The 27706-nt window shown below is 44.0% G+C and overlaps 1 protein-coding gene and 1 long non-coding RNA gene across 2 annotated transcripts in view; one reads left to right on the top strand and one right to left on the bottom strand.

The window, feature by feature from the left end:
• Positions 1 to 1817: 1817 nt before the first annotated feature.
• On the bottom strand, positions 1818 to 26972 carry LOC133539662 (uncharacterized). The gene is made up of 3 exons (XR_009803464.1): positions 25831 to 26972; positions 20943 to 21067; positions 1818 to 2452 (listed from the first exon to the last, which is right to left on the bottom strand). It is a non-coding gene; the product is annotated as an uncharacterized LOC133539662 (long non-coding RNA).
• The window catches only part of LOC133539661 (soluble guanylate cyclase 88E-like), a 35576-nt gene continuing 9826 nt past the window's right edge, over positions 1957 to 27706 (top strand). Inside the window, exons 1-11 of the mRNA XM_061881723.1 lie at positions 1957 to 2298; positions 17908 to 18040; positions 18117 to 18291; positions 21322 to 21413; positions 25334 to 25591; positions 25671 to 25815; positions 25891 to 26016; positions 26101 to 26221; positions 26314 to 26443; positions 26532 to 26678; positions 26753 to 26899. Coding sequence (XP_061737707.1) covers positions 2066 to 2298; positions 17908 to 18040; positions 18117 to 18291; positions 21322 to 21413; positions 25334 to 25591; positions 25671 to 25815; positions 25891 to 26016; positions 26101 to 26221; positions 26314 to 26443; positions 26532 to 26678; positions 26753 to 26899 — 1707 coding nt within the window. The 5' untranslated portion in view covers positions 1957 to 2065. The remainder of the gene's footprint in view (positions 2299 to 17907; positions 18041 to 18116; positions 18292 to 21321; positions 21414 to 25333; positions 25592 to 25670; positions 25816 to 25890; positions 26017 to 26100; positions 26222 to 26313; positions 26444 to 26531; positions 26679 to 26752; positions 26900 to 27706) is intronic.

Raw genomic sequence — 27706 nt, 5'->3', positions numbered from 1 at the left:
ATTGCAATCCTTCAGTATATTATCCACCCATCCATCCATCCATTTTCTACCGCTTATTCCCTTTATTGGGGTCGCGGGGGGCGCTGGTGCCTATCTCAGCTACAATCGGGCGGAAGGCGGGGTACACCCTGGACAAGTCGCCACCTCATCGTATTACACAAAATAAAAACATATATTCAGTATGTATAAACATCTGAGGTCCTCTCCAAGGTTTCTCATAGTCAGCATTGTCACTGGCGTCCCACTGGATGTGAATAAGATCACGGGTACAAGCGGCCGAAATGAGTTTCCTCCGCCGTGTGGCGGGTCTCTCCCTTAGAGATAGGGTGAGAAGCTCTGCCATCCGGGAGGAACTCAAAGTAAAGCCGCTGCTCCTCCACATGGAGAGGAGCCAGATGAGGTGGTTCGGGCATCTGGTCAGGATGCCACCCAAACGCCTCCCTAGGGAGGTGTTTAGGGCACGTCCAACCGGTAGGAGCCCACGGGGAAGACCCAGGACACGTTGGGCAGAGTATGTCTCCCGGCTGGCCTGGGAACGCCTCGGGATCCCCCGGGAAGAGCTAGATCAGGGGTGTCAAACTCAAATACAGATTGGGCCAAAATTTAAAACCGAACAAAGCCGCGGGCTGAGGTTGAACAAATTAACCTTTTAATCGGGACCCAAACAAGTTCTGCATTGAATATTGAACAAGCAAGGCTTATATAACTTTATAGTGAGTGTAATAATAATAATCAAAAAATATCAATGGCATATCAAAATTTAAATAAAAATTGAATGCCTCTTTTCGGCGGCGGGGTTGAGGTGGACGGGGTTTGGTGATAGCGAGGGTTGTATATTGTAGTGTCCCGGAAGAGTTAGTTCTGCGAGGGTTTCTGGGTATTTGTTCTGTTGCGTTTATGTTGTGTTACGGTGCGGATATTCTCCCGAAATGTGTTTGTCATTCTTGTTTGGTGTGGGTTCACAGTGTGGCGCATATTTTTAACAGTGTTAAAGTTGTTTATACGGCCACCCTCAGTCTGACCTGTATGGCTGTTGCCCAAGTATGCCTTGCATTCACTATATTATGTGACAGGGACGGCACGCTGTTTGTATGGAGGAAAAGTGGACGTGGCGACAGGTTGTAGAGAACGCCAAGGGCAATACCTTTAAGGCCCACCCCCAGTATTGTTGTCCGGGATGAAATTTGGGAGGGGCACTGTACTTTGGGAGTCTTCCGGGAAAATTGGGAGGGTTGGCAAGTAAGAGTATTAGCGGTGAATGCGGTGTTACCAGCTCTAATGTTAATTTGATATTGACTCAAGGGCCAGAGTTTGACACCCATGGGCTAGATGAAGTGGCTGGGGAGAGGGAAGTCTGGGTTTCCCTGCTTAGGCTGTTACCCCCGCGACCCGACCTCGGATAAGCGGGAGAAAATGGATGGATGGATGGACATCCTCATGCAGCGGGTGTGGGTTCGAATCCGGACATTGCAGGGACACACCCCCTCCCAAATAAAAAGGGGGTGGGGGGTAGGGTTAGGACGACTTCAAGGGAAATCCTCGCGGTTCAAAACACGGAAAACAATGTCAAACACTGGGGACAACAATGCATTCTGGGAAATAACTAGTTTGGTGCACACCAAACGTAGGCCGTTGACGAAAAATGTGAGGACTGGAGCTGAGGTTTTTCTGCCAAAACTGTGAGTGGACGTCTTTTCTTTAGCAGCTGACACAAACACTCCTTACTTGTTGCTATTTTAAAGCCACTCACCTGTTGACCTGACAGCAGAGTGTCAGTGGGGGGGGGATATAAACGTGGGGGCGGGGGGGGGCACATGTCACCTGCAGGTGCACACTCTGAGCGGGGGTCCATGTTGAGGTTGAGCTCCAGGCGACACAACACTTTGAAGACCTTTGCTGGTACCGCACTTTTGGCTCTCCGCCTGGTTCTGACCTGCCGGGTTGCTGCCGGGACGCTCGGATCCGTGGCCGCCCGCCCGCTCAGTCAGTCAGTCAGCTCCTGTTGGGTTCTTCTTCTACTTCTTTGAATGGAGCTCGTGTCCTGAAGAGGCTGGCTGAGGTTTTCATGAGGTTGAGCAGCACCGAGGTGAGCTCCAGTCTGGTCCACTCTGACAAGAAGAACCTCTCCTCAGCTGAGCAGTTAAGTCGGGCAGCACCGAGCCCCGTGAAGATGTACGGCCTGTACTTGGAGGCGGTCAACGACTACATCAACGAATCCTACGGCGAGGACGTGTGGCGGCTGATTGAGAACCGAGCCGAGATCCCTCACCTGAAGTTTGTCAGGCATCAGATGTACAAGTAGGTTCCTCATTTGGGGGACGTTGGGAGGTTCTGGATGCTCTTAATGTTTGTGTCTTTGTTAATAAAGTTGATGGTTTCGAAGGTTCTAGGTGCACGTCTCTCTGAGTAAGAGATTGTCTCGGACCGGTCGTAGCTTCCTGGTGTGATGTGCCTAAAAAAAAAAAAAAAAGCCGACCTTTAAACCTTCAAAAAGGAAGTTATCCGACCACAAGTGGGGCAAAAAAGTATTTAGTCAGCCAGTGATTGTGCAAGTTCTCCCACTTAAAATGATGACAGAGGTCTGTAATTTTCATCATAGGTACACTTCAACTGTGAGAGACAGAATGTGGAAAAAAAAACCAACCCAGGAATTCACATTGTAGGAATTTTAAAGAATTTATTTGTAAATTATGGTGGAAAATAAGTATTTGGTCAACCATTCAAAGCTCTCACTGATGGCTCAAAATCTCACGATACATGGCCCCGTTCATTCTTTCCTTAACACGGATCAATCGCCCTGTCCCCTTAGCAGAAAAACAGCCCCAAAGCATGATGTTACCACCCCCATGCTTCACAGTAGGTGTGGTGTTCTCGGGATGCAACTCAGTATTCTTCTTCCTCCAAACACGACGAGTCGAGTTTATACCAAAAAGTTCTATTTTGGTTTCATCTGACCACATGACAGTCTCCCAATCCTCTGCTGTATCATCCACGTTCTCTCAGACGGGCCTGGACATGCACTGGCTTAAGCAGGGGGACACGTCTGGCTCTGCAGGATTTGATTCCCTGTCGGCGTAGTGTGTTACTGATGGTAACCTTTGTTACTTTGGTCCCAGCTCTCTGCAGGTCATTCACCAGGTCCCCCCGTGTGGTTCTGGGATTTTTGCTCACCGTTCTCATGATCATTTTGACCCCACGGGATGAGATCTTCCGTGGAGCCCCAGATCGAGGGAGATTATCAGTGGTTTTGTTTGTCTTCCATTTACTGATAATTGCTCTCCCACAGTTGATTTTTTCACACCAAGCTGCTTGCCTATTGTAGATTCACTCTTCCCAGTCTGGTGCAGGTCTACAATTATTTTCCTGGTGTCCTTCGACAGCTCTTTGGTCTTGGGCATAGTGAAGTTTGGAGTCTGACTGTTCGAGGCTGTGGACAGGTGTCTTTTATACAGATATCGAGTTCAAACAAGTGCCATTAATACAGGTAACGAGTGGAGGACAGAAGAGCTTCTGAAAGAAGAAGTTACAGGTCTGTGAGAGCCAGAGATCTTCCTTGTTTGAAGTTTTTAAATTCTTAAAAATTCCTACAATGTGAATTCCTGGATTTTTTCCCCCACATTCTGTCCCTCACAGTTGAAGTGTACCTATGATGAACATTACAGACCTCTGTCATCATTTTAAAGTGGGAGAACTTGCACAATCGGTGGCTGACTAAATACTTTTTTGCCCCACTGTATCTGCGGTCACGGATTAAGGATTGTGTCCCGGGTGTGTGGGGAATCATGTATGCACCCTCATCACTTAACTGCCTCCTGACTTCCATGTCACAACAGGATGCTACGACAGCTCTGACAAAAGACTGAAACTGTCCACAGGTAAGAGACATCTTTCGTTCAAAAAAACTTTGTCTGCACACAAACCCTGAACCACTCGACGTCCATTCCACCGGTCACCCAGGGGCGGGGTCTCCATATCTGCAGTCCTCTCCAAGGTTTCTCATTGTATCCCTTTGGGTTGAGTTTTTTCTTGGCCTGACGTGGGATCTGAGATGCGGATGTCGTTGTGGCTTCTCTAGCCCTTTGAGACACTTGTGATTAAGGGGGTTCCTGGTTCAATCCCCACCTTCTACCATCCTAATCACGTCCGTTGTGTCCTTGAGCAAGACACTTCAGCCTTGCTCCTGATGGGTCCTGGTTAGCACCTTGCATGGCAGCTCCCTCCATCAGTGTGTGAATGTGTGTGTGAATGGGTGAATGTGGAAACAGTGTCAAAGCGCTTTGAGTTCCTTAAAAAAAAACGGTAGAAAAGCGCTACACAAGTATAACCCATTTAGCATTTGAGACACTTGCGATTTAGGGCAAAATAAATAAACTTTGATTGATTGATTGATTGAACCTGTTCAGGAAGAAGAAACGAATGATTCGATTGATTTGTGTACAAACTGCACAACTTCAAATACCACAACTTGCATTATTCATTCACCTGTGGATTATTTCATATCAAAACAGTTTTTTGGTGGGGGAGTTTTGTATATATAATTTAAAATCCTCATTTTTTTCAGACATTCTAAAACAGCGGTGTCAAACGTACAGAAAGAAACTGCTGTTCTAAATGTGTCCACCGGATGTCGCAATAGCAATTCTTTGTATCTTTGTAGATCAGGGGTGCCCATTACGTCGATCGCGAGCTACCAGTCGACCGCGGGGGGTGTGTCAGTCGATCTCCAGCCAGGCTTTTAAAAAAAATAGACCTAAAAATGAGTGATCATCAATCTTCACCAAGACGTCACTTAAATGACATTCACGGTACTGGAGGGTCTTGTGAGATGACGCTGGCTGCTGCAAGATCATTATTACGAAAATATGACCGAGAGGAAGGTGAGAAACACTTTTTATTTCAACAGACTCTCGCGCCGTACCTTCCGTCAAAACTCTAAAGGCCGACTGCACATTTCCTATCTTCACAATAAAAGCCCTGCTTCATGCTGCCTGCGCTAACTAAATACAGAGTCTCGGAAAACTAGCGTGCACAAGCAATCCCTCAGAAAGACTCTTATTTTGTTAGCGCAGGCAGCATGAAGCAGGGCTTTTATTGTGAAGATAGGAAATGTGCAGTCGGCCTTTAGAGTTTTGACGGAAGGGACGGCGCGAAAGTCTGTTGAAATAAAAAGTGTTTCTCGCCTACCTCTCTGTCATTTTTTCATAATAATGAACTGGCAGCAGCCAGCGTCATCTCACAAGACCCTCGGGTGCCGTGAATGTCAATCAAGCAAGCTACGGAATTTGCCGCCAATGTTTTTCTTGTAAAGTGTATGGAAGCTGGATGAATTAGATGCCAAAAACCAACCACTTTCATGTGGTATTGTACAGAAAGGACAACTTTTTTTCTCCTCCATTTGAAAATGTGGGCGTTATCATCATTACTGTCTGATTCCAATCAATGCAAGTCATCAGAATCAGGTAATACACCAACTTATATTCTTGTCTTCGTGAAAGAAAGACATCTATATGTGTTACACATGCTTGTATTATCATTAAACACATTTAACTTGTTTACAAAAATGTCTCTTTCATAAATAAATAAATATAAATGATATATATAAATGAGGTAGATCCCCTCGAGTTGGTCAATTGAAAAGTAGCCCGCCTGCAGAAAAAGTGTGGGCACCCCTGCTTTACGATGTTAGTTCAGTTCACAAACAAGGAGAAGTAGACGAGTTGTGTTAACTCTTACAAGCCTTGGAAAAGATAAGTCTGTAAGTAAACTGTTTAACTTGTTTATATAACTCAATAAGTAAAGTGAAGTGAATTCGATTTATATAGCGCTTTTTCTCTAGTGACCCAAAGCGCTTTACACAGTGAAACCCACCACCAGGTGTGAATGGTTGAAAAGCGCTATATAAAATCTAATCCATTATTATTATTATGATCCTGTTCTGTCTCCCTGTAATGTTTCACCTTGAATGAGATTGTGCTGAAAATTTTAATTTCCCATCGGGGATTAATAAAGTATGTCTGATTCTGATTATCATTATAAATGTTACTTCTATAGCCCTTAATCACAAGTGTCTCAAAGGGCTGTACAAGCCACAACGACATCGTCGGCTCAGAAACAACTCAACCCAATGCGCACCACGAGAAACCTTGGAGGGGACCGCAGATGACCGCAAAAGTCCAACAGCCACATTTTGTACCAACTGTAATCTTTTAATGCTAGACATAGGGAGACCCGAAAATAATACTTTACAGTAATGGAGACGAGATGTAACGAACACATGAATAATGATCTCAGCGTCGCTAGTGGACAAAATGGAACAAATTTTAGCGATATTACGGAGACGAAAGAAGGCTGTTTTAGTAACGCTTTTAATGTGTGTCTCAAATGGGAGAGTTGGGTCAAATACAATATATATATATATATATATAATATATTATATAATAAGATATACAGTATACACTAGCTCAGGGGTCACCAACGCAGTGCCCGCGGGCCCCAGGTAGCCCGTAAGGACCAGATGAGTCGCCCGCTGGCCTTTTCTAAAAATAGCTCAAATAGCAGCACTTACCAGTGAGCTGCCTCTATTTTTTTAATTTTATTTATTTACTAGCAAGCTGGTCTCGCTTTGCTGGACATTTTTAATTCTAAGAGAGACAAAACTCAAATAGAATTTGAAAATCCAAGAAAATATTGTCAAGACTTGGTCTTTACTTGTTTAAATAAATTCATTTATTTTACATTGCTTCTTATAACTTTCAGAAAGACAATTTTAGAGAAAAAATACAACCTTAAAAATGATTTTAGGATTTTTAAACACATATACCTTTTTACCTTTTAGATTCCTTCCTCTTCTTTCCTGACAATTTAAATTAATTTTCAAGTAAATTTATGTTTTTTATTGTAAAGAATAATAAATACATTTTAATTTAATTCTTCATTATAGCTTCTGTTTTTTCAAAGAAGAATATTTGTGAAATATTTCTTCAAACTTATGATTAAAATAATAAAATAAAAAATTCTGACAAATCTATACAATCTGTAGAATGGAATTTAAATCTTATTTCAAAGTCTTTTGAATTTCTTTTCAAATAAAATTTCTGGAAAATCTAGAAGAAATAATGATTTGTCTTTGCTAGAAATATAGCTTGGTCCAATTTGTTATATATTCTAACAAAGTGCAGATTGGATTTTAACCTATTTAAAACATGTCATCAAAATTCTAAAATAAATCTTCATTAGGAAAAATAACTAAGGATGTTCCATAAATTATTTTAATTTTTTCAAAAAGATTCGAATTAGCTAGCTTTTCTCTTCTTTTTTTTCGGTTGAATTTTGAATTTTAAAGAGTCGAAATTGTTTCAAAATAAAATTTTCATTTTTTTCCTGTTTTCTCCTCTTTTAAACCAATTAAGTGTTTTATTTCATCATTTATTCTCTACAAAAAAAACTATATTATATATATATATATATATATATATATATATATATACACATACACATATATCTATATATAACATATATATATATATATATATATATATATATATATATATATATATATATATATATATATATATATATATATATATATATATATATATATATATACACACACACACATACACACAATAGATTTATTTATTAAAGGTAAATTGAGGAAATTGGCTATTTCTGGCAATGTATTTAAGTGTGTATCAAACTGGTAGCCCTTCGCATTAATCAGTACCCAAGAAGTAGCTCTTGGTTTCAAAAAGGTTGGTGACCCCTGCACTAGCTTATCTAAGATAGATCGATAGGTCGTGAGTAGATATGTCCGATAATATCGGACTGCCGATATTATCGGCCGATAAATGCTTTAAAAAGTAATATTGGAAATTATCGGTATCAAAAAGTAAAAAGTAAAATTTATGACTTTTTAAAAGGCCACTGTACAGAGTGGTACACGGACGTAGGGAGAAGTACAGAGCAGTTGCGTCTCGCAGAAAATCTCCCGGGGCAACCGTTTTCCCGAATTTCTCCCGATTTCCGTCCAGACAACAATATTGGGGGCGTGCCTTAAGAGGAACTGCCTTTGCGTGCCAGCCCAATTACACAATATCAATGGCTTTTCACACACATGAGTAAATGCAAAGCATACTTGGTCAACAGCCATACAGGTCACACTGCGGCTGGCCGTATAAACAACTTTAACACTGTTGCAAATATGCGCCACACTGTGAACCCACACCAAACAAGAATGACAAACACATTTCGGGAGAACATCCGCACCGTGAGCCAAAACCTCCTTCCATCAGTGAGAGCTTTGAATGGTTGACCAAATACTTATTTTCCACCATCATTTACAAATACATTCTTAAAAATTCCTAGATTTTTTCCCCCACATTCTGTCTCTCACAGTTGAAGTGTAACTATGATGAAAATTACAGACCTCTGTCATCATTTTAAGTGGGAGAACTTGCACAATCGCTGGCTGACTAAATACTTTTTTGCCCCACTGTAAATAAGGGGTAACCAGACCGAGAAGTGATTAATAAATTAAACCATACATGGAGGAAATCTGCGTACTGATAAAGATGGACAGTTTGCCTTTGCATACAAAGTGGTCGAGGTTGCCACAACCAGTAATTAAACTTAACTCACAGTATTCAGTTTTTTCAAACGAGTGTCAGGTGCATTCACAAAATGCAAGTATAAAAGTGGCAAGTAGTAATACTTGCTCCCAGCTGCTTCCGAGCAAATCGTTACAACCGGCTGTCGACTCTGCGCATAAACCGTGTCTGAAATGGTCTCAGAGGTGAGTCGTGGACATTTTACAGAAAACCATAACACAACAACGTTAAGCAACAAGGCAAGGAACCGAAACAAGGCAGTGGAACCCCTTTCACTTACTCTTCCGACTTCCGTTGAGAACATACACTATATTGCCAAAAGTCTTTGTATTCGGCCACCCGTCCAAGTGATCAGAATCAGGTGTCCTAAAATGAAGCACTTAAAGGCCTACTGAAAGCCACTACTAGCGACGACGCAGTCTGATAGTTTATACATCAATGATGAAATATTAACATTGCAACACATGCCAATACGGCCGGGTTACCTTACTAAAGTGCAATCTTAAATTTCGCGCCGAAAAAGCCTCGGTATGATGTCACGGATTGTAGAGGACATTTTGTGCCAGCATCGTTCCCAGCTATTAAGTCGTCTGTTTACATCGCGAAATTCCACAGTATTCTGGACGTCTGTGTTGGTTAATTTTTCGCAATTTGTTCACTGAACAATGGAGACATCAAAGAAGAAAGCTGTAGGTGGGAAGCGGTGTATTGCGGCCGGCTTTAGCGACACAAACACAGCCGGTGTTTCATTGTTTACATTCCCGAAAGATGGCAGTCAAGCTTTACTATGGAACAGAGATGTCAAGCGAACACGGTTGGATTGGATTGGATTAGACCACAGACACAAAAGTACTGTGTATTATGTGTATTAATAAATAACATTTTACCATTTTGTATTCACGGTGGCAGAGGGGTTAGTGCGTCTGCCTCACAATACGAAGGTCCTGCAGTCCTGGGTTCAAATCCAGGCTCGGGATCTTTCTGTGTGGAGTTTGCATGTTCTCCCCGTGAATGCGTGGGTTTCCTCCGGGTACTCCGGCTTCCTCCCACTTCCAAAGACATGCACCTGGGGATAGGTTGATTGGCAACACTAAATTGGCCCTAGTGTGTGAATGTGAGTGTGAATGTTGTCTGTCTATCTGTGTTGGCCCTGCGATGAGGTGGCGACTTGTCCAGGGTGTACCCCGCCCTCCGCCCGACTGTAGCTGAGATAGGCGCCAGTGCCCCCCGCAACCTCGAAAGGGAATAAGCGGTAGAAAATGGATGCATGGATGAATGGCATTCTGTATTCTGAAGGCGATCTATGTCGTGTGCTACTCGAGCATCAATATCAGCAGCGTCCTCCTGACCGTCACCGTTGGGTTCAAAGCGGTATGGCTCTATCCCTTGTTGCGGTTGGTCCTGCCACGGCGCCTCTCCCCTATCTGATTCTATCCCACTGCCCTCTAGTCCTTTTTTTCTTCTTTTTTTCTAGTCCTTCACTCTCACTTTCCTCATCCACGAATCTTTCATCCTCACTCAAATTAATGGGGACATCGTCGCTTTCTCAGTCCGAATCGCTCTCGCTGCTGGTGGCCATGATTGTAAACAATGTTCAGATGAGAGGAGCTCCACAACCCGTGACATCACGCGCACATCGTCTGCTACTTCCGGTACAGGCAAGGCTTTTTTATTAGCGACCAAAAGTTGCGAAATTTATCGTCGATGTTCTCTACTAAATCCTTTCAGCAAAAATATGGCAATATCACGAAATGATCAAGTATGACACATAGAATGGACCTGCTATCCCCGTTTGAAAAAGAAAATCTAATTTCAGAAGGCTTTTAAGCATGGAGACTGTTTCTCCAAACATTTGTGAAAGAATGGGCCGCTCTCAGTGATTTCCAGCGTGGAACTCTCATAGGATGCCACTTGCGCAAAAAAATCCAGTCATGAAATGTCCATCCATCCATTTCCTACCGCTTATTCCCTTTTGGGGTCGCTGGCGCCTATCTCAGCTACAATGGGGCGGAAGGCGGGGTACACCCTGGACAAGTCGCCACCTCATCGCAGGGCCAACACAGATAGACAGACAACATTCACACTCACATTCACACACTAGGGCCAATTTAGTGTTGCCAATCAACCTATCCCCAGGTGCATGTCTTTGGGTGAAATTTCCTCACCCCTAAATATTCCAAAGTCAACTGTCGGCTTTATTATGAGAAAGTGGAAGAGTTTGGGAACAACAGCAACTCAGCCACCAAGTGGTAGACCAGGTAAACTGACAGGGAAGCGCATAGTGCAAAGACTTTCTGCACAGTCAGTTGATACAGAGCTCCAAACTTCATGTGACCTTCCAATTAGCCCACGTACAGTACGCAGAGAGCTTCATGGATCGGGTTTCCATGGCCGAGCAGCTGCATCTAAGCCATACATCACTAAGTCCAATGCAAAGCGTGGGTAAAGCACGTCGTCACTGGACTCTAGAGCAGTGGAGACGTGTTCTCGAGAGTGACGAATCACGCTTTACCATCTGGCAATCTGATGGACGAGTCTGGGTTTGGAGGTTGCCAGGAGAACGGTAAATTTCCGACTGCATTGTGCTGAGTGTGAAATTGGGTGGAGGAGGAATTATGGTGTGGGGTTGTTTTACAGGAGTCGGGCTTGGCCCCTTAGTTCCGGTGAAAGGAACTTTGCATGCTCCAAGATACCAAAACATTTTTGGACAATTCCATGCTGCCAACCTTGTGGGAACAGTTCTTCCAACATGACTGTGCACCAGTGCACAAGGCAAGGTCCATAAAGACATGGATCAAATCATCCATCCATCCGTTTTCTACCGCTTATTCCCTTTCGGGGCCGCGGGGGGTGCTGGCGCCTATCTCAGCTACAAATCAAATTTATTTAGTGAAGTGAATTATATTTATATAGCGCTTTTCTCAAGTGACTCAAAGCGCTTTACATAGTGAAACCCAATATCTAAGTTACATTTAAAGCAGTGTGGGTGGCACTGGGAGCAGGTGGGTAAAGTGTCTTGCCCAAGGACACAACGGCAGTAACTAGGATGGCACAAGCGGGAATCGAACCTGCAACCCTCAAGTTGCTGACACGGCCACTCTACCAACCGAGCTATGGCGCCCCACATTTAAAATTTACCACTGGGGTAGGCAAAGTGCTGTACAATGGACAGGTTAAAAGATAATACGAGGACCGAGCAAACAACAAAACATGATAAAAAAATAAAAATAAAACATAAAAACAGGTTGACAGCAGGTGTATAATGGGGAGCCATTGCAGGATGGATATCACTTAGTGTTAAAAGCCAAGGAACAAAAGTATGTTTTTAAGAGAGATTTAAAAACAGGACGAGAGGAGGCTTGTCTAACACGGTTTTGTGGGTGGTCTTATTTACAGTGGGGCAAAAAAGTATTTAGTCAGCCAATGGTGCAAGTTCTCCCACTTAAAATGATGACAGAGCTCTGTAATGTTCATCATATGTACACTTCAACTGTGAGAGACAGAATGTGGGAAAAAAATCCAGGAATTCACATTGTAGGAATTTTAAAGAATTTATTTGTAAATTATGGTGGAAAATAAGTATTTGGTCAACCATTCAAAGCTCTCACTGATGGCTCAAAATCTCACGATACATGGCCCCGTTCATTCTTTCCTTAACACGGATCAATCATCCTGTCCCCTTAGTAGAAAAACAGCCCCAAAGCATGATGTTTCCACCCCCATGCTTCACAGTAGGTGTGGTGTTCTTGGGATGCAACTCAGTATCCTTCTTCTTCCAAACACGACAAGTTGAGTTTATACCAAAAAGTTCTATTTTGGTTTCATCTGACCACATGATATTCTCCCAATCCTCTGCTGTATCATCCATGTATCCATTTTGGTATAAACTCAACTTGTCGTGTTTGGAGGCTTGTCTAACACTCAGAGGTAGGTCGTTCCAGGTTGTTTAGACATTTAAAAGCAAATAGAAGGAGTTTAAAATTGATTCGATAACGCACAGGGAGCCAGTGAAGGGACGCTAATATAGGGGTGATGTGCTCACGTCTTCGGGGGTGTGTTAACAGACGAGCAGCAGAGTTCTGCACGAGCTGCAGGCCGGCGAGGGAGGCGTGGCTAATGCCGACATACAGAACATTGCAGTAGTCTAAACCATTCGAGATAAAGGCGTAAATTAATTTCAAGGTCATTTTCGCTATTTGGCATAATTGATAAAAGCTTTTTTGAACGACGCTGCCGATTTTTTTTTTTTATTTAAAATCTGAGTCGAACTTTACCCCCGGGTTTGTGACACAGTCGCTGAGATACGGGGTCAGAGTGCCGATGGATGACAGAGTCCGTTGTGGATGAACTTGACTGGCCAGCACAGAGTCCTGACCTGAACCCGATAGAACACCTTTGGGATGCTGATTTGTTTTTCGAGTTTAAAATCCGAGTCGAACTTTACCCCCGGGTTTCTGACACTGTCGCTGAGATACGGGGTCAGAGTGCCGATGGATGACAGAGTCCGTTATGGATGAACTTAACTGGCCAGCACAGAGTCCTGACCTGAACCCGATAGAACACCTTTGGGATGCTGATTTGTTTTTCGAGTTTAAAATCCGAATCGAACTTTACCCCCGGGTTTGTGACACAGTCGCTGAGATACGGGGTCAGAGTGCCGATGGATGATAGAGTCCGTTGTGGATGAACTTGACTGGCCAGCACAGAGTCCTGACCTGAACCCGATAGAACACCTTTGGGATGCTGATTTGTTTTTCGAGTTTAAAATCCGAATCGAACTTTACCCCCGGGTTTGTGACACAGTCGCTGAGATACGGGGTCAGAGTGCCGATGGATGACAGAGTCCATTGTGGATGAACTTGACTGGCCAGCACAGAGTCCTGACCTGAACCCGATAGAACACCTTTGGGATGAATTAGAACGGAGACTGAGAGCCAGGCCTTTTCTACCAACGACAATATGTGACCTCACCAATTCCTACAAACACACTTCGCAACCCTTGTGGACAGCCTTCCGAGAAGAGCTGAAGCTGTAATAGCTGCAAAAGGTGTACAGACATCATATTGAACCCTATGGGTTAGCAATGGGATGGCACTTCAAGGTCATATGTGAGTCAAGGCAGGTGGCCAAATACTTTTGACAATATAGTATACAAACCCCGTTTCCATATGAGTTGGGAAATTGTGTTAGATGTAAATATAAACAGAATACAATGATTTGCAAATCATTTCCAACCCATATTCAGTAGTAAATATGCTACAAAGACAACATATTTGATGTTCAAACTGATAAACATCTTTTTTATTTGCAAATAATCATTAACTTTAGAATTTGATGCCGGCAACACGTGACAAAAAAGTTGGGAAAGGTGGCAATAAATACTGATAAAGTTGAGGAATGCTTATCAAACACCTAGGCTAATTGGGAACAGGTGGGTGCCATGATTGGGTATAAAAGCAGCTTCCATGAAATGCTAAGTAATTCACAAACAATGATGGGGTGAGGGTCACCACTTTGTAAGCAAATTGTCGAAAAGTTTTAGAGCAACATTTCTCAACGAGCTATTGCAAGGAATTTAGGGATTTTACCATCTACGGCCCGTAAAATTATCAAAAGTTTCAGAGAATCTGGAGAAATCACTGCACGTAAGCGATGATATTACGGACCTTTGATCCCTCAGGCGGTACTGCATCAAAAACCGACAGTGTGTAAAGGATATCACCACATGGGCTCAGGAACACTTCAGAAAACCACTGTCAGTAACCACAGTTGGTCGCTACATCTGTAAGTGCAAGTTAAAACCCTACTATGCAAAGCAAAACCCATTTATCAACAACACAAAGGAACGCCGCCGGCTTCGCTGGGCCCGAGCTCACCTAAGATGGACTGATGCAAAGTGGAAAAGTGTTCCGTGGTCTGACGAGTCCACATTTCAAATTATATTTGGAAACCGTGGACGTGGTGTGCTCCGGAACAAAGAGGAAAATAACCATCCCGATTGTTATAGGCGCAAAGTTCAAAAGCCAGCATCTGTGATGGTATGGGGGTGTATTAGTGCCCAAGGCATGGGTAACTTCCACATCTGTGAAGGCACCATTAATGCTGAAAGGTCCATACAGGTTTTGGAACAACATATGTCGTCATCCAAGCAACGTTTTCATGGACGCCCCTGCTTATTTCAGCAAAACAATGTCAGGCCACGTGTTACAACAGCGTGGCTTCGTGGTAAAAGAGTGCGGGAACTTTCCTGGCCCGCCTACAGTCCAGACCTGTCTCCCATCGAAAATGTGTGGCGCATTATGAAGCGCAAAATATGACAACAAGACCCCGGACTGTTGAACAACTTAAGCTGTACATCAAGCAAGAATGGTAAAGAATTCCACTTTCAAAGCTTCAACAATTAGTTTCCTCAGTTCCCAAACGTTTACTGAGTGTTGTTAAAAGAAAATGTAATGTAACACAGTGGTGAACATGCCCTTTCCCAACTACTTTGAAACGTGTTGCAGCCATGAAATTCTAAGTTAATTATTATTTGCAAAAAAGTTTATGAGTTTGCACATCAAATATCTTGTCTTCGTAGTGAATTCAACTGAATATGGGTTGAAAAGGATTTGCAAATCATTGTATTCGGTTTATATTTACATCTAACACAATTTCCAGCAGTCACTTTCATTGTCGCTTAACGTTGTGTTGTGAAGTTGTTGTGACCCTTCACTGCCACCATATTCATCAGGCAGATTGGAAGCCAAACATGAAAAAAGGTCTGGTGTTAAAAGATTAGGCCTTGACAAGTAATAAACAAGTCGTCTCGCACACTGTTATGGTGTTTGTTGGGTTCGAAAACAACGTTTTAGGAACTGAGTTCAACCAATCAGCGGTCGGGTCAACCACACGGTTGCTGGAACATTTTGAAAGTCCCACCTTTTTAGTGGAAATTGTTGCATCAGACCAGTCTCCCTCTCAGGGAATAAAAAACAGTGGTCAATGCCAAATTCTTTCAGATGACATATGTTGAGTAAGAAGGATCATCAAGATAGAATAGCAATATTATCAAGTTTTTACTAGAGTTGTAGGAGACCAGCCTTACAATGCGTTAATAGCGGCATCAAGAAGCGGTCTGAAAATCAAAAACGGGAAAAGTCAGCTTATTTAGTACGAAAACGGCCCCATCTTGCCCAGAAATAAATACAGCCTGATTATTCCAAACCGATAAGGCCTCCTCCACAGAAAAGGGAATATGTTATACCCCGACGCGGATAGTACGCCACCTTCTGTCATGGCAGAGTTGCAGCTTACTGCGAGGTTTGTTCCCCCGGGATGCAAACGGATGACTCCGGACAGAACTTGCAGGTAGGAACATGATTTATCCATCCTTCCATTTCCTACCGCTTATTCCCTTTTGGAGTATCTATCTCAGCTACAATCAGGTGGAAGGCAGGGTACACCCTGGACAAGTCGCCACCTCATCGCAGGGCTAACACAGATAAACAGACAACATTCACACTCACATTCACACACTAGGGCCAATTTATTTTTACCAATCAACCTATCCCCAGGTGCATGTCTTTGGAAGTGGGAGGAAGCCGGAGTACCCGGAGGGAACCCACGCATTCACGGGGAGGACATGCAAACTCCACTCAGAAAGATCCCGAGCCTGGGATTGACCCCAGGACTGTAGGACCTTCGTATTGTGAGGCAGACGCACTAACCCCTCTTCCACCGTGTACATGATTTAATCTTGATAAAAGAATCGAAGAGGTACAAAACAGAAAACAACCCACGGACCAAGGTGCCGATAGCACTTGAAGCTAAACTTAGCATGAGTTAGGAGGCAAGCCAAAAACTTTCGTAACAGCAGCGTGAAGCAAAACAAAGAAGCCGGGACGAGTGACCGGCATAAGCAGGCTTAAATAGTGTCTCTTGATTACAAACGGGTGAGTGTCCCGAACAACAGAGGCAGGTGAAAATCATAAGTAACTCAGGAGGTGCACAAACAGGAAGTAAAAGAGTCCAAAACAAACAGAAAACACAAAACATGATCTGGACGACAGGATCATGACACCTTCAAGGTGAAACAAAGAGTTTACTAATGGACACAACATAAAGACCCAAAGTGTTCACATGGGAACATATTATCTGCTTTAAACATGACTATGGATTAAGAAAGAACACTTTGAAATATATAATTCGCACAAAATGCAGGGGGAACCTTAGTTACCCAGGAAAATGGGTATCAGTTCCTACCATACTTGCCAACCTTGAGACCTCCGATTTCGGGAGGTGGGGGGCGTGGTTAAGAGGGGAGGAGTATATTTACAGCTGTTGTGTGCGCAGTTGTTCACTGCACTCTCTAAAAGCCGTAGATGTTATTGTCACATGTGCATGATTGATTGATACTTTTATTAGTAGATTGCACAGTACAGTACATATTCCGTACAATTGACCACTAAATGGTAACACCCGGATACGTTTTTCAACTTGTTTAAGTCCATGTGAATCAATTCATGGTACAAATATATACTATCAGCATAATGCAGTCATCACACAAGTTAATCATCATAGTAGATACATTAAATCATTTACATTATTTACAATCCGGGGGGTGAGATGAAAAGCTTTGGTTGATATCAGTTTTTCAGTCATCAACAATTGCATCAACAGATAAATGTGTAGGTGTGACTTAGTAGGATATGTACAGCGAGCAGAGAACATAGTGAGTTCAGATAGCATAAGAACAAGTATATACATTAGAAGTACATTCGATTATTTACATTAGGTTATTTACAATCCGGGGAGATGGGATGTGAATGGAGGAGCGTATTAGTAAAGGGTTGAAGTTACCTGGAGGTGTTGTGGTGCATGTAAAGTAGATGGCAGTATTGTCCTGTTTCAGAGTGTCACAACATTGCTGTTTACGGCAGACAAACTGCTTTACGGTAGACGAAAACGTGACTGCTGTTGTTGTGTGTTGTTAATAAACCCACATAAGAAACCAAAAACTGGCCCTTGATCATTCTAAAGTTATGACGTCATTGGGCCGACACGCTGCATGGAGCTGGAGGGGGCCGTGGCTTCTAGCTCCGCCTGAATTTTGGGAGAGGCGCTGAATTTCGGGAGTCTCCCGGAAAATCCGGGAGGGTTGGCAAGTATGGTTCCTACTGATTGGCCTTAAAAGTAATTACTCTCAGTTATTAATGAAGATCCATTTCTTGTTTGCTTTTAAACATATGCAAATCAGTTGAAATTGGGCCGCTAACTAACTAGCTAACCAATTAACGAACCGACTACCCACTCCCTCTAGTGACAACCTGATCCTGCGTCTAGCGAAGGCCGCGGGTGAAGTGTTGGGAAAAACCCACGACGAGCTGATGTACGCCTTCGGAGTCTACATGGTGAAGAGGATCGGGAACTACGGCTATGAGCGGATCCTGAAGGTCCTCCAAAGACAGAGCAATAAGTCTTCTACTCTCTGATCACATTAGCGCCATACCCGGTCTTTGATGTTTGCAGGTTTTGGGACGAAACGTCCGCGACTTCATCAACGAACTGGACAACCTGCACGAGTACTTCCGCTTCTCCTTCCCCAAAGTCCAGCCGCCGAGCTTCTGCGTGGAGGAGGAGTGCGAGACCAGCTTGACGCTGCACTACCGCAGCACCCGCAAGGGCTTCACGCAGTTTGTCAAAGGTGACGTCACAGCTGAGGTGTCGGACCTTACTGACGAGGACATGACACCCACCTCCAAATCTCACCCGACTCATCAGCTCCTGGGCACTAATCAGAAACCTATTTATTCCACAATCAGTCTGGCTTCCTCTGATTAGTGTTCGGGACGCTCACCTGCTCCTGGGCACTAATCAGAAACCTATTTATTCCACAATCACTCTAGCTTCCTCTGATTAGTGTTCGGGACGCTCACCAGCTCCTGGACACTAATCAGAGAGCTATTTATTCCACAGTCTGGCTTCCTTTAATAAGTGTTTGGGACACTCACCTGCTCCTGGGCACTAAACAGAGACTTATTTATTCCACAATCAGTCTGGCTTCCTCTAATAAGTGTTCAATACGCTCCCCATCTCCTGGGCACTAAACAGAGACGTATTTATTCCACAATCACTCCAGCTTCCTCTGATTAGTGTTCGGGACGCTCACCTGCTCCTGGGCACTAATCAGAGACCTATTTATTCCACAATCAGTCTGGCTTCCTTTAATTAGTGTTCGGGACGCTCACCTGTTCCTGGGCACTAATCAGAGACCTATTTATTCCACAATCAGTCTGGCTTCCTCTTAATTATTGTTCGGGACGCTCACCTGCTCCTGGACACTAATCAGAGAGCTATTTATTCCACAATCAGTCTGGCTTCCTTTAGTTATTGTTCGGGACGCTCACCTGCTCCTGGGCACTAATCAGAGAGCTATTTATTCCACAGTCTGGCTTCCTTTAATAAGTGTTTGGGACACTCACCTGCTCCTGGGCACTAAACAGAGACTTATTTATTCCACAATCAGTCTGGCTTCCTCTAATAAGTGTTCAATACGCTCCCCATCTCCTGGGCACTAAACAGAGACGTATTTATTCCACAATCACTCCAGCTTCCTCTGATTAGTGTTCGGGACGCTCACCTGCTCCTGGGCACTAATCAGAGACCTATTTATTCCACAATCAGTCTGGCTTCCTTTAATTAGTGTTCGGGACGCTCACCTGTTCCTGGGCACTAATCAGAGACCTATTTATTCCACAATCAGTCTGGCTTCCTCTTAATTATTGTTCGGGACGCTCACCTGCTCCTGGACACTAATCAGAGAGCTATTTATTCCACAATCAGTCTGGCTTCCTTTAGTTATTGTTCGGGACGCTCACCTGCTCCTGGGCACTAATCAGAGAGCTATTTATTCCACAATCACTCTAGCTTCCTCTGATTAGTGTTCGGGGCGCTCACCTGCTCCTGGACACTAATCAGAGAGCTATTTATTCCACAGTCTGGCTTCCTTTAATAAGTGTTTGGGACACTCACCTGCTCCTGGGCACTAAACAGAGACTTATTTATTCCACAATCAGTCTGGCTTCCTCTGATTAGTGTTCGGGACGCTCACCTGCTCCTGGGCACTAAACAGAGACGTATTTATTCCACAATCACTCTAGCTTCCTCTGATTAGTGTTCGGGACGCTCACCTGCTCCTGGGCACTAATTAGAGACCTATTTATTCCACAATCAGTCTGGCTTCCTTTAATTAGTGTTCGGGACGCTCACCTGTTCCTGGGCACTAATCAGAGAGCTATTCATTCCACAATCAGTCTGGCTTCCTTTAATTAGTGTTCGGGACGCTCACCAGCTCCTGGGCACTAATCAGAAACCTATTTATTCCACAATCAGTCTGGCTTCCTCTTAATTATTGTTCGGGACGCTCACCTGCTCCTGGACACTAATCAGAGAGCTATTTATTCCACAATCAGTCTGGCTTCCTCTGATTAGTGTTCGGGACGCTCACCTGCTCCTGGGCACTAATCAGAGAGCTATTTATTCCACAATCAGTCTGGCTTCCTCTGATTAGTGTTCGGGACGCTCACCTGCTCCTGGGCACTAATCAGAGACCTATTTATTCCACAATCAGTCTGGCTTCCTTTAATTAGTGTTCGGGACGCTCACCTGCTCCTGGGCACTAATCAGAGAGCTATTCATTCCACAATCAGTCTGGCTTCCTTTAATTAGTGTTCGGGACGCTCACCAGCTCCTGGGCACTAATCAGAAACCTATTTATTCCACAATCAGTCTGGCTTCCTCTTAGTTATTGTTCGGGACACTCACCTGCTCCTAGACACTAATCAGAGAGCTATTTATTCCACAATCAGTCTGGCTTCCTCTGATTAGTGTTCGGGACGCTCACCTGCTCCTGGGCATTAATCAGAGACCTATTTATTCCACAATCAGTCTAGCTTCTTCTGATTAGTGTTCGGGCGCTCACCTGCTCCTGGGCACTAATCAGAGAGCTATTTATTCCACAATCAGTCTGGCTACCTCTGATTAGTGTTTGGGACACTCACCTGCTCCTGGGCACTAGTCAGAGAGATATTTATTCCACAATCAGTCTGTCTTCCTCTAATTAGTGTTTGGGACGCTCACCTGCTCCTGGGCACTAATCAGAGACCTATTTATTCCACAATCAGTCTGGCTTCCTTGTTTGCATCACGCAACAGCTAACGACGGCTACAGTTTTTGATTCCTGTTCATATGATTACTCCCGCGCTGGCCTCCTCAGCTCGGCCCCCCTTGCTATCGGCACGCTTTTGTTTATCCTGCATTTCCCCGCATAATTTATGCAAATGAATCATTTCCTACCTGCACGCGATCTCCGGAGTTTTCCGTCTGCATCCCGGGAGAACCACCTCCGCATAACCATGCGACTAAGTGGTGACAGAGTCTTCATTATCTTTGGACCGGGATTGGCTTAGCTTCACTAGAAACTGAAACAGAAACAGAGAGAGTGGGATCTTTGTAAGTTCGATAAGACAACTAAATGTGTCCGAGAAGGAATAAAGAAAGCTGTAAAACAATTAGAAGCACACAGAAGCAGCGGTACTGAGAACACCGGACGTAAAGTCTGTGGGAACAGTTAGCTGGAAAATCTCCACTTTTCACGTTTGGTAGCTTAGCTGTCCCAATACTTATGTCCACATACTACTGCTGCATTAAATGTGCATGTGGTCGCCCCCTACAGGCCAACTCTCCCAGGTGGGCCGGCAGTTCTACAACACAGATATCGAAGTGGAGATCTTATCCAAAGAAGAGACAGAAAAGATGACATACGTGGTACGTACACTCAACTTTGACCCAACTTCCATTAAAATAGTAATGATTACATCAACTTCCAAGGGAGGCCAGTGGAGAGTATTTGTTGGAGGCGGATGTTTATTGGAGAATGACTAAATGCGGTGACAGAGCAGGGGTGTCCAAACATTTTAACTTGGGGGTCGTATTGGGCTAAAAAAAAAAATGTTGAGGGCCAAAAGTCGATATAATGTACAGTGGGGCAAAAAAGTATTTAGTCAGCCACCGATTGTGCAAGTTCTCCCACTTAAAATGATGACAGAGGTCTGTCATTTTCATCATAGGTACACTTCAACTGTGAGAGACAGAATGTGAAAAAAAAATCCAGGAATTCACATTGTAGGAATTTATTTGTAAATTATGGTGGAAAATAAGTATTTGGTCAACCATTCAAAGCTCTCACTGATGGCTCAAAATCTCACGATACATGGCCCCGTTCATTCTTTCCTTAACACGGATCAATCGTCCTGTCCCCTTAGCAGAAAAACAGCCCCAAAGCATGATGTTTCCACCCCCATGCTTCACAGTAGGTATGGTGTTCTTGGGATGCAACTCAGTATTCTTCTTCCTCCAAACACGACCAGTTGAGTTTATACCAAAAAGTTCTATTTCGGTTTCATCTGACCACATGTGATTCTCCCAATCCTCTGCTGTATCATCCATGTATCCATTTTGGTATAAACTCAACTCGTCGTGTTTGGAGGAAGAAGAATACTGAGTTGCATCCCAAGAACACCATACCTACTGTGAAGCATGGGGGTGGAAACATCATGCTTTGGGGCTGTTTTTCTGCTAAGGGGACAGGACGATTGATCCGTGTTAAGGAAAGAATGAATGGGGCCATGTATCGTGAGATTTTGAGCCATCAGTGAGAGCTTTGAATGGTTGACCAAATACTTATTTTCCACCATAATTTACAAATAAAATCTTTAAAATTCTTACAATGTTAATTCTTGGATTTTTTTTTTTCACATTCTGTCTCTCACAGTTGAAGTGTACCTATGATGAAAATTAGAGACCTCCGTCATCATTTTAAGTGGGAGAACTTGCACAATCGGTGGCTGACTAAATACTTTTTTGCCCCACTGTAAATAAGACCACCCACAAAACCGTGTTAGACAAGCCTCCTCTCGTCCTGTTTTTAAATCTCTCTTAAAAACATACTTTTGTTCCTTGGCTTTTAACACTAAGTGATATCCATCCTGCAATGGCTCCCCATTATACACCTGCTGTCAACCTGTTTTTATGTTTTATTTTTTATTTTTTTATCATGTTTTGTTGTTTGCTCGGTCCTCGTATTATCTTTTAACTTGTCCATTGTACAGCACTTTGCCCACCCCTGTGGTAAATTTTAAATGTGCTTTATAAATAAATTTGATTTGCCCCACAGTATACCAGTATTAGTATAGTACCGCGATACTAATGAATCATATTCGGTATTATACCGCCTCTCAAAAAGTACCGGTCATTTTCCCATCACGATTTGTAATGGATGGGTATAATTTTGATATTTTTCTATGGTGGACGTTTTTTTTTTTTTTATAATATCCACAAAGTCCAGAGACCATGTTTGTTTACATTTTGTATTGGTTGGATTTTTTTTTTTTTTTCACTATGACTAGGCAAGGTTGTTCGCATTCAGTCATATAAATAGATGCTGCACATTCCACACATAAAAAGTCATTGATCAGGAAGAACTCATTTTGTCCACCAGATTGTATCAAAATAGCTGCATTTAAAATGTTATACTTTAGAAATTGTTGAAATTTTCCTGCGGGCAAGATTTGTTACTAAACTCATGACGTCACTTGGGCCAATTTGAAGATGTGGGTGGGCCGCGTTTGGCCCACGGGCCGTATTTTGGACACACCTGCAGTAGAGAAACTGGTCACCATTGTCAGTGTGACCCCTGTTCACTCTTTGATTTAAAAGTTCTGATGTGCCACTTCTCTTTTGACCAGCACATCTTTAAAAAGGTAAGTACTGGTTTATCAATGACCAAATGAACACGATACTACCCATTAGGGTTGTACGGTATACCGGTATTAGTATAGTACCGCGATACTAATGAATCACGTCACGTCATGTCATTGCTGGTTTACGAGCATGTTCGGCAGCACACAATCACAGAGTATTTACAAATCCCGTTTCCATATGAGTTGGGAAATTGTGTTAGATGTAAATATAAACGGAATACAATGATTTGCAAATCCTTTTTAACCCATATTCAGTTGAATATGCTACAAAGACCACACTCAATAAATGTTTGGGAACTGAGGAAACTAATTGTTGAAGCTTTGAAAGTGGAATTTTTTCCCATTCTTTTTCTATGTAGAGCTTCAGTCGTTCCGCTGTCGTATTTTACGCTTCATAATGTGCCACACATTTTTGATTAGAGACAGGTCTAGACTGCAGGAGGGCCAGGAAAGTACCCGCACTCTTTTTTACGAAGCCACGCTGTTGTAACATGTGGCTTGGCATTGTCTTGCTGAAATAAGCAGGGGCGTCCATGATAACGTTGCTTGGATGACAACATATGTTGCTCCAAAACCTGTATGGACCTTTCAGCATTAATGGTGCCTTCACAGATGTGTAAGTTACCCATGCCTTGGGCACTAATGCACCCCCATACCATCACAGATGCTGGCTTTTGAACTTTGCGTCTATAACAATCCGAATGATTATTTTCCTCTTTTTTCCGAAGGACACCACGTCCACAGTTTCCAAATATAAATTGAAATGTGGACTCGTCAGATCACAGAACACTTTTCCACTTTGCATCAGTCTCCCCAGCCACTTCGTCTGGCTCTTACCGGGGGATCCCGAGGCGTTCCCAGGCCAGCCGGGAGACATAGTCTTCCCAACGTGTCCTGGGTCTTCCCCGTGGCCTCCTACCGGTTGGACGTGCCCTAAACACCTCCCTAGGGAGGCGTTCGGGTGGCATCCTGACCAGATGCCCGAACCACCTCATCTGGCTCCTCTCGATGTGGAGGAGCAGCGGCTTTACTTTGAGTTCCTCCCGGATGGCAGAGCTTCTCACCCTATCTCTAAGGGAGAGACCCAAACTCATTTCGGCCGCTTGTACCCGTGATCTTATCCTTTCGGTCATGACCTAAAGCTCATGACCATAGGTGAGGATGGGAATGTAGATCGACCGGTAAATTGAGAGCTTGGCCTTCCGGCTCAGCTCCTTCTTCACCACAACGGTTCGGTACAACGTCCGCATTACTGAAGACGCCACACCGATCCGCCTGTCGATCTTACGATCCACTCTTCCCCCACTTGTGAACAAGACTCCTAGGTACTTGAACTCCTCCACTTGGGACAGGGTCTCCTCCCCAACCCGGAGATGGCACTCCACCCTGTTCCAAACGAGAACCATGGACTCGGACTTGGAGGTGCTGATTCCCATTCCGGTCGCTTCGCACTCTGCTGCGAACCGATCCAGTGAGAGCTGAAGATCCCGGCCAGATGAAGCCATCAGGACCACATCATCTGCAAAAAGCGGGGACCTAATCCCATGGCCACCAAACCGGAACCCCTCAACGCCTTGACTGCGTCTAGAAATTCTGTCCATATGAACCATCTAAGTCTAATACTAGATCTGACCATCTATGAGCATGGCTGACAGGTAAAATGTCTAAGACAAACCAAACAGTCCAGTTGCAATCGCTTGAATGCCCTGAGACTTGGATGAATAAGAACATCCATAGACATAAAGAACTGAACAAACATCCTCCAAGTCTGGTGATTCTATCATCTTTTCCAGGGCTTGTACAAAGACTACTTTGGTCTTTGGCTCTCGTTGCTGAAGTGTTTGGCTTTGTGCACCCTGCCTTGCTATGTCTAGGGAGGACAGGAATAAAGAAAGTGGTTTCACGAACGTTCCTTTCCTTGTTCAGGTCTATAAGATGAACTTTGACAATGCCGCCTTCAAGCACCGCATGCCCCAGCAAAAGACGGCACCAAGCTATGAGAAGCTTCCCATGAAGCGAGGTATCTTTTTTGACATGTTCCCCTTCAGCGTCATCTTCCGGCGCGACATGACCATGTACCGCATTGGCGACGGCCTCAAAGAGGTCTTCTCTGACCTCCAGGGCAAGAAGGTCAACGAGGAGTTCACTCTGGTCAGGCCGATGCTGGAGTTCAGTTGGGACAACGTGAGTGTTTGGTCAAACATCTTGTTTATCTACATCACAACTACTTTGCTCACATGAAACCTTGTCTTGCTCCTGACAGATCTACACCCACCTGAACAACGTCTTTGAGCTGGTCTCTAAAGCAGTGGTGGAGAGCAAACAAAAAGTCAACATTCCTAAACTGAACAAAGAGGAGCCCGAAGAAAAGGAGGAAAACGAGAAAGCCAAAAGGGAAGAAGAAAGAGGTACATCATTCTTACACTGAGTCCACACCGAGTCCAAAAGCCATACTGACTCCTGAGTCTTTGTCTCGTGTGAAGAACAAAAGTCAGTAGAGGAGATAAAGGGCACAGACCATGAGTACAGTAGTGCTCTGACTCAATACAACAGTTCTGCTAACTCTGGAGGCGAAGACATCGAGCTGCTGGCTTTCCAGACTGTCACAGGTCAGAACATCTTTCTCTCAAATAAATCTTACATCCTTTGTTTAGATGAAGATTAAGTAAACTGAAAAGCTCTTTTCCTCTCAGGCAAATGCAGTGAAACTATCTTTGAAGACATGCGGGAGCCCCCTAAAAAGCCTCTCCACCTGAAAGGCCAAATGAAGTATGTCCCCCAGTGGGATTCTCTCATCTTCCTGGGGACGCCCATGTAAGACCTCAGTCCATCCGTGCTTATGTCTTCACATGCCTACACCTTGGTCTCAAGCAGCCTCAAGTAAACCTCTTGTCCTCTCTCTGCAGCATTGAGACAGTGGAGGACATGATCAAGATGGGCGTCTACGTCAACGATTTGAATCTACACGACTCCAGCAGAGAGCTGATCCTGGCTGGCACGCAGCAGTCAGCTGAACTGCAGCTGGCCCTGGACCAGGTTCGGAAATGTCCATTGTCTGTGCTTATCCTGGATCGGGTCATAGAGCAAAAACCTCTTACAGATAAATACGCTTTTAATCTTGTAGGAACAACAGAAGTACGCTCAGCTGCAGGAAATCATAAAGAAGCTGGATGAAGAGAAGAAGAGAGGCGACTCCTTGCTGTACGCCATGATCCCTAAGGCTGTAGCCGACCGCCTCAGGAAGGGAATCACAGCTCTGGAAACATGTCAGGTACGTCATGGTGGACAGCTTCAAGAATCGACTGCTACCATCCGACGCGACATGGTGACCCCCGTGTGTTCCAGGTCTTCTCCGATGTGACCATCCTGTTCAGCGACGTGGTCAAGTTCAATGAGATCTGCATCCACATCACGCCCATGCAGGTGGTGGACATGCTCAACGAGATCTACATCGTCTTTGACACGCTCAGCGAGAAGCACAACGTTTACAAGGTTGGCTCCTCCCACCGTGACTACGTGTGACCCCCGAATGAACCCAATCCAAGAGTCCTCATTTGTTCCTGAGTCTTCATTTCAGCAAGAGTGGGACAAAAGAGTATTTAGTCAGCCACCCGTTGTGCAAGTTCTCCCACTTAAAATGATGACAGAGGTCTGTAATTTTCATCAACTGTGAGAGACAAAATGTAAGAAAAAAAATCCAGAAGTTCACATTGAAGGAATTTAAAAGAATTGAATTGTAAATTATGGTTAACCATTCAAAGCTCTCACTGATGGAAGGAGGTTTTGGCACAAAATCTCACGATACATGGCCCCATTCATTCTTTCCTTAACACGGATCAATTGTCCTGTCCCCTTAGCAGAAAAACAGCCCCAAAACACAATGTTTCCACCCCCATGCTTCACAGTAGGTGTGGTGTTCTTGGGATGCAACTCAGTATGTTATGCCCGTTTGATTGTGGACTATTACTGACACCTTGTGGCGATGGGAAATGCTGCGCGTCATTAGTTTGGCACTTCCGGTTTAGTTTAGGCCAGGGGTGCCCATTACGTCGATCGCGAGCTACCAGTCGACAGCGGGGGGTGTGTCAGTCGATCTCCAGCCAGGCTTTTAAAAAAAATAGACCTAAAAATGAGTGATCATCAATCTTCACCAAGACGGCACTTAAATGACATTCACGGTACCGGAGGGTCTTGTGAGATGACGCTGGCTGCTGCAAGATCATTATTATGAAAATATGACCGAGAGGAAGGCGAGAAACACTTTTTATTTCAACAGACTCTCGCGCCGTACCTTCCGTC

This window comes from Nerophis ophidion, linkage group LG21 (assembly GCF_033978795.1).
Source record: "Nerophis ophidion isolate RoL-2023_Sa linkage group LG21, RoL_Noph_v1.0, whole genome shotgun sequence".
In the NCBI taxonomy this organism is placed as follows: domain Eukaryota; kingdom Metazoa; phylum Chordata; class Actinopteri; order Syngnathiformes; family Syngnathidae; genus Nerophis; species Nerophis ophidion.
The sequence above is the reverse complement of the archived record's forward strand: the minus strand, read 5'-3'. Positions and strand labels throughout refer to the sequence as shown.